At 28.0% G+C, this 7,931-nt stretch overlaps 1 protein-coding gene across 1 annotated transcript; it reads left to right on the plus strand.

Annotated features, from left to right (window-relative positions):
* Positions 1–400: 400 nt before the first annotated feature.
* On the plus strand, positions 401–2,198 carry Bm17164 (Uncharacterized protein; the record flags this gene model as incomplete). The annotated part of the gene is made up of 7 exons (XM_043082928.1): positions 401–405; positions 589–697; positions 829–1,130; positions 1,226–1,404; positions 1,614–1,691; positions 1,789–1,946; positions 2,112–2,198. 7 exons carry the CDS (start codon positions 401–403, stop codon positions 2,196–2,198), a joined length of 918 nt encoding a protein of 305 aa, XP_042938862.1.
* Positions 2,199–7,931: the final 5,733 nt, after the last annotated feature.

Consider the following 7,931-nt stretch of genomic DNA (forward strand, 5'->3'; position numbering starts at 1 on the left):
TGAATGAATTGCTAAAAAAATCTTTTTAAATTGTGAAAAAATCAGAAGTGGTAATTTGTACGTAACCTTTATTTGTCTATTCATTCCTAAGAAAATCAATAAAAATCTGCATTAGTTAATAGAAATAATTGAGAGAAGAAAAAGAAAGTTTATGTAGAAGAACGATAATATACATAGTACAAAGATGTTAGGTCGAGATGTAGTAGAGACCAAAGAAATATTCGAAGATGGAACAGTCTCCATATATTAGATGAAAAAAAAAAAAAAAAAAATCTTCATGAGCGCGAAAGGATAAAGACTCTCGAGCGCGAAAGATTGCAGAGAAATACTATTATTATGAATGTTCATTTTCGTCACTACTTTCTTTTCTTTTTGTTGCGTCAGAATTATCAGGGAAAGTATGGGGTATTTAATGATTAGCATAAATAGAATTATGTGTAGGTAAATTAAAATATGTAAACCAGTGTTTTTTTATCATGTGTTCTTTTACCATAAGTAAATAATGGTTACGTATAAGTAAATAATAGTTACGTAATAGTTACGGTCTTTGTACTTAGTGAATATTTGATAAGTTTGCTAATTTTATAGAATTGCGGCTCCCATGGAGGATCAAGAAATCGAAGTGCTTTTCGAATACCTTAAAAGGGAGCCGGAGATGTACCGGATTTTGCAAAGGTTCGTGAGCAGGACTGTTCAGGTAATTTTCACTTTGTCTTCCTCTTTTTTGCTTTTATTTTTTTTTATAAATTGATACAGTATGAAGAAAGAGTTGCTGAACTTTGCACTGCCTCAAATTTAAAAAGTGACTGTAAAAAATAGCTTTTTCAGTTTGAACAGTTGCTCATAGGAAAGATGGCGGAGGCGGGGTGGAGGTTGGAGGAACTGGTAGGGCAGAGTGCCCAGCCAGCAATGGAAGAGGACCCGGTACCTCAGGAGCCGGAATTTAACGAAGAAGAGGCAGAGTGGGCTCCTCTGCCTGAAAATGAAAATGGTGATGAGGCCGAGAACTGGCCATCAGAAGCAGAGTGGACCCCTCTGCCAGAAGAAGAGGAAGAAGAAGAAGAGCCTGAGGTACCGGGGGTACCAATGGAGATCGAGGAACCGGTAGGAGCAGTACGCGAACTCGTCCTGTAAGTTTAAGTTTTAGCAGCTATTGTACTAATTTGCTAACTAGATATTAACCTTACCTACCCAATAATTTGCAATAAATATAAAACTGTTTCAGGCGAACGAGGACAATCAGAATCCCGGTTCCTGCCATGCAAGAAGCAATGGCTGCGGCACCTCCGGAGAAATTCGAACCAGCTGATTTAAAAAATCTTCCGGAGCAACTCCGAAGAGAGTTGATAGTGCCGCAAGCAGAGCCATACACGGTGGCACAAGGAGAAGGAAGCAAGAACATCGGTAAGTTATAATTTTAATAACTTAAGAAATGATTATATGCCGCAATTTGTAGAAGAAATACAATCATATTTTGACTTTGTATTGATAAAATCATATGATATCATCGAAAATTTCATCCCTTATAATGCACTAAAACGATTACAAAATTCTATATCGATACTCGAAGAACAGTTTGTGCAACAATATTTTCTTACTATTTCTATTTTCAGTGTGTGGCCTCTGCTGCAGGCAGTTTGAAACGTTGAAAGGGTGGCGCATTCACGCGTCGAGAACACACAAGCAAGATGGTAAGTATTGCGAAATGAATTTCCAATTAGTTTTTAAAGATATCGCTACATTTGATTCATTTAAAAGCCAGTGGACTGATTAATTTGCATATTCCAGGCTTTTGTGCCCGTTGTGGGCATTACCTCTTGCTGCCACCTGAATTTACGGCCGCCCAGAGAACGGCAGCAATGGAGCTTCATGCCCTCGATTGGTGCCCGAGGGCATGCGCGGCCGTAATAAGCGAACGACAGGTGAAGCGGCGCAGACTTGACCTGGTAGGAAGAGAAGAGGATGCGCATCACCTCTTCATCCCAGGTAAGAAATTAATTAGCATTGAAGAAGTGAAATTTAAAAGTTAAAAAAAAAAAAAAATGAATGACCATAGAAAACAAAATATTAAAGTGGGTCTCGTAATTTTTCTAATCAGTGGTTTTTTTTAGGCTAATATTATTGCCTGGTCTTCCTCATGCGGCCACCTGTCGCTGCCTGCTGCGAATCTCCATCCTCTTCCAATGAAAGCTGGTTAGTAACATCCAAAAAATTAAAAAAAAAAAAAAAAAAAATGAAAAACTAAAAAATAAAAAAAAAAACTAAAAAATAAAAAAAAAAACTAAAAAATAAAAAAAAAAACAAAAAATAAAAAAAAAAACTAAAAAATAAAAAAAAAAAAACTAAAAAACAAAAAAATCAAAAAAACCAAAAAAAAAATCAAAAGAATAAAAAAAATTAAAAATAGAAAAAATGAAAAAAAAAAAAATTTGTTCTTTGATTTAACATAAGAACAACTGATTTCAAAATATAGAAAAGGCTGAGGAGTTTGTAGCTGTTTTACGTTTTTGTATGTCATTTACCGTCTTAGTGATAGAGTAATCAAAAGCTTGTAAAGGGCATTTTTTTGCCATCACAAACATAAACCAAATTACTTTGAAATCAGTTGTTTTTTCTTTTTTTTTTTTTTTTTTTTGTTTTTTAGCCTTTGGGCAGCTAATTTTGTTGAAAATTGTGTATTTTATTTATTTTCATCTAAATAATGTAATTTAATGTTCTTATTTTTTTGATATTACTTATAACTGTTTAATAACTGTTTTTTTTTTTCTTTTTTTTTTTGATTTTCTAAACTTATCACAATTATTGTTTTTTTTTACAATTATTGTTACTTTATCCATTATTTCTGTTTAATGAAAATTTTCATTGTTATTTTAGTGTTACTAATGGTGTTAAATTTTTTATTTAATTTTATTGCTGTATACATCGAATATCAACTTATTCTATATTTATTTTTTGTATTTTCTAACTTGTAATAAGTTATTTACATTTTAAGATGATTTTTTGGCTATTAAAAAAATGCACAAATTTCATCACATGAATATATTTTTAATGGAATAGAGCAATTTTTTAGAATTTCTGTTTGTATTCAAGTAGTCTTTTAATTTAAATAGGATAAGTTGTCAATAGAGGATTGAGTTAATAAGATCTAATTTTGAATTTTATTTTGAGCTAAATCATAAGTTGATATCATTTGTAATTATCTCTGTAATTATCTTTGTGTGTATGTGGTGGGAGGGAGGGTAGGGGTGGTCGAAGGGAGGTACAGAATTATACCTTCCTTCGTCAGTATAACATTAACGAAGCATATAGAAAAAATGTTTGGTTTTAAAATTCAGATGAAGGGCCTTTTGAAATCTGGAATAAATTTCAAAATTCTTGATCTCTATTCATTTTTAAGTATATTTTTTGAATTGGTAGAGCTTTGGGCTTTAAAAAGATATCAAAAATATTTAATTTTTGTTTTTTTTTTTTTAATTTTTGCGTTTTCAATTTTTTTTCTGAATTGAGTTAAAATCAAAAATCTTTTTTGAAATTAATTCTTTTTATTCGGATTATTTTTTGGAATCTTTTTATGGATTTTTTTCTTTTTTTGGTAATTTTTTTTTGGATTTTATTATTTGCATGCTTTTTTTCATTCATTTCATTTGTTGCTATTTTCATTTTTTCATGCCTTTAGCATTTTACTTCTTGCTAACTTTTGTCCATTCCACTGATACTAATTTATTTTTGTTGTATTACCACTATTTTGTATCACTTTTTTTTTTTTATTTCAAAAATCTTTCACTTTTATCTTTTTTTTGTTTATATTGGTTTTGCATGTGTTTTCGGTTATTTCTACTAATTGCGTGTTTTTTTATTTTTTTATTTTTTTTTTATTTTTGCTATTAACATGTGCATATTTTGTATTTTACTAACTGCATGCTTTTTGTAACTTTTTCTCATGAACACTTTTTCTTTTGTATTTATTGCATGCTTTTATTTTTTCGTTGTTCTCACTCGTTTTTTATTAACTGTATTTTTGCATGCATTTTTCGATTAATTCTACTAACTGCATGCATTTTGTATCTTTACTCACGCATTTGTTATTATGGCGCACATTTTTTTTGTATTTAAATGCATGTTTTTTTTGTTGGCTTCACTCATTTCTATTAACATCGTTTTTGCATGCGTGTTGAGTTTGTTCTATTAACAGCATGCTTTTTGTAACTTTATACCATTTGCTGTTTTTTTATTAACATTGTTTTTGCATGCGTTTCTTGGGTAGTTATATTAACATGCATGTTTTTTGTAAACTTACAACATTTATTATTATGGTGTACACTTTTTTCTTTTGTATTTATTGCATGCTTTTATTTTTCACTCGTTTTTTATTAACATTGTTTTTGCATGCGTTTTTTGTTAATTTTATTAACTGCATGTTCTTTGTAACTTTTTCTCATGTACACTTTTTTCTTTTGTATTTATTGCATGCTTTTATTTTTCACTCGTTTTTTATTAACACTGTTTTGCATGCATTTTTTGGTTAATTTTATTAACTGCATGCTTTTTGTTACTTTATACTATTCGCTGTTTTTTTATTAACACTGTTTTTGCATGCGTTTCTTGGTTAGTTTTACTAACATGCATGTGTTTTGTGAATCTGCTTACACCATTTATTATTAAAGCGTTTTTTCTTTTCTATTTATTGCATGCTTTTGTTTTTCACTCGTTTTTTATTAACATTGTTTTTGCATGCATTTTTTGTTAATTTTATTAACTGCATGTTCTTTGTATCTTTTTCTCATGTACACTTTTTTCTTTTGTATTTATTGCATGCTTTTGTTTTTCACTCGTTTTTTATTTTTTTTTTTTTTTTTTTTTTTTTTTTTTTTTTTTTTTTTTTTTTTTTTTTTTTTTTTCACTCGTTTTTTATTAACACTGTTTTGCATGAATTTTTTGGTTAATTTTATTAACTGCATGCTTTTTGTTACTTTATACTATTCGCTGTTTTTTTATTAACATTGTTTTTGCATGCGTTTCTTGGTTAGTTATATTAACATGCATGTTTTTTGTAAACTTACAACACTTATTATTAAGGTGTACACTTTTTTCTTTTGTATTTATTGCATGCTTTTATTTTTCACTCGTTTTTTATTAACATTGTTTTTGCATGCATTTTTTGTTAATTTTATTAACTGCATGCTTTTTGTTACTTTATACTATTCGCTGTTTTTTTATTAACATTGTTTTTGCATGCGTTTCTTGGGTAGTTATATTAACATGCATGTTTTTTGTAAACTTACAACATTTATTATTAAGGTGTATACTTTTCTCTTTTGCATTTATTGCATGCTTTTATTTTTTTCGTTGTTCTCATCATTTTTTTTTTTTATTAACATTGTTTTTGCATGCATTTTTCGGTTAATTTTATTAACTGCATGCTTTTTGTTACTTTATACTATTTGCTGTTTTTTTATTAACACTGTTTTTGCATGCGTTTCTTGGTTAGTTTTACTAACATGCATGTGTTTTGTGAATCTACTTACACCATTTATTATTAAAGCGTTTTTTCTTTTCTATTTATTGCATGCTTTTGTTTTTCGTTGTTCTCATCGTTTTTTTTTTTTTTTATTAACATTGTTTTTGCATGCATTTTTCAGTTAATTCCATTAACTACAGCATTTTGTATCTTTACTCATACCATTTGTTATTATGGCATTTTTTTGTATTGAAGTGCATGCTTTTTTTGTTGGCTTCATTGATTTCTATTAACATTGTTCTTGCATGCGTGTTGAGTATTGTTATTACTATTAGTAGTAGTGTTATTAAATTACTATAATGTCTTATTGTTATTATATTTCCAATTTATTTATTACAATTTATTCTTCACCTAATTTCAAAGTGAACTTTTCTCATAAACAATAATTAAATATAGTTTATAAATTGCAGTGCATCCTTACGATCAAGCAAGCATATCAGTGTTCAATGCCATATCAAACCAGCTATTCAAACCAGAAAGCATTTCAGTGGGATGCTGCTATAACTTATGTCTTCGAGACAACGGTATGCTTAATTTCTATGCATTTTTTCTCTTAAATCTCATTTTAAATTATTTCAATTTTATTGTTTTAGCAATTTTCGAATAATATTTCTAGTTATTATTAAAAAATCAGATAGTCATTACATGTCAAATAATAAATTAATTTTTTTTAAAAAATTGATCCCAAAAATTGACCTCAATTAAGTGATTTACATAATTACGTAAGAAAATATTAATCCATGCATTCAAAATGATTTGAATTAGTGGAGCTAACATCATTCTTAATGGCTCAAACTATAAATTTAACGAAAATGTAAATTTTAAAATACTAATGAAGTTACAAAAATAAAATTAACCAACGTCATAAAAGTATTTTGAATTTACTGGCAATACGCCATCTTCATGGTCATGATTTTCTTTCATGTTAGTATCATCTCTTTGTTTATCACGGCAGAAAATTGTGAAAAGAATTTTTTGAAATATTAATAAATAATAAAATCAAAAGTAATTGATCCCATCTAATCATTTTTAATTCATTTTAAATGCAAAAAATGAATTTTAAGTATAAATATGTACGTTGAAAATGATATTAATTCATTTAGTGAATATTGTTTTGAGTTACAGCGAATTTAATGATTAGGTTCGATCAACATTATGAAATCATTTGAACTTATTTGTTTAACATTACATTTTTATTAAACCACCTTCATAATCTACTTTCATGCTGGTGACATCTTTTTATTTGTTATGATATAGGCTAAAATACTCGAACGAATTCTACCAAATGCTCAGAAGATAAAATTAATTGTAAATAGCAATTAATTAACTAATTAATAATTATAGGTGAAGTGAAAAGAGTGTATTTATGGTGTGAGAAAGACGATGAGAGTTAATAAAAATAGAAAGTTGGGAAGATAATTAGAGAATTATGAGTAACGGAAATAACTTTATCCTAAGTTGAATCACACGAAATAAATCCCTCAAAGGATCATTTAGCAGTGGGTTTGGGTGCAGCATGCGACTAATTCCGATTAGTGAAATTAATGCCACCCTGGAAAGGCGGATTTTCAAAGTTTTTTGGTTTCTTAATTATGTTTACTTCCCTTTTTTCTTATGCAAATGCTAAAAATTAAGGATAAGATTGTACTAAAATATATTCCTACGAATTATTGCTCGATTTTGTTATAATTTATGGTTCAGAATTTATGTTTTCTTTCTCTTTCTCTTCCCCTCTCTCTCTTTGAATTGTTATTTGTGTAACATAATCCCTAATTAATTTATTTTTTTCATTTTTGATAATTTGAATCAATTATTTTGATTTGTATCATTTATGAATGGATGAGATTAATTTCATGATAATTATTTAATCAGTAATTAGAAAGCATAATTTAAATATATTTTTCATATGAAATTTTATAAGGAATATAATTTCTGTTAGGATTTTTTGTGCAATATTTAAAATATGAATAATGATTACTTTTAGTTTAGCTCTACTCTATATCGATATATCTTTATGGTTTTTTAAGATAAGAAGTATGAGAGAAGATTTAATTGAGCTAACAACTTCTACCTGAATGATGTATGATAGGAAAATAAGAGATGAATTAGTGCTGCGAAGAATGTAACAAAGAGATGGATATTTTATGATAAAGATAGAAAAATTATTGTGACAAATAGGTTGAATTAAGAGATGGAAAGTTTTATTCTTTAATTTTTTATTACAATTGTCGTTTATTTTTTCTTTTAACTGCATATTTAACTTTATGAAAAATGATCGATCATAGAAGAGTGATGAGATTAAGCTGTTTTTGCCATCGGAGTAATTAATTATGTTTATAAAATTGTTGCAAAAAATTTATTGCTAATGACTTTAAGTGTTACTTGAATATAAGTAACAAAATGAAATTGCAAG

The sequence above is a fragment of the Brugia malayi genome, assembly GCF_000002995.4.
Source record: "Brugia malayi strain FR3 genome assembly, contig: Bm_032, whole genome shotgun sequence".
Classification (NCBI taxonomy): Eukaryota; Metazoa; Nematoda; class Chromadorea; order Rhabditida; family Onchocercidae; genus Brugia; species Brugia malayi.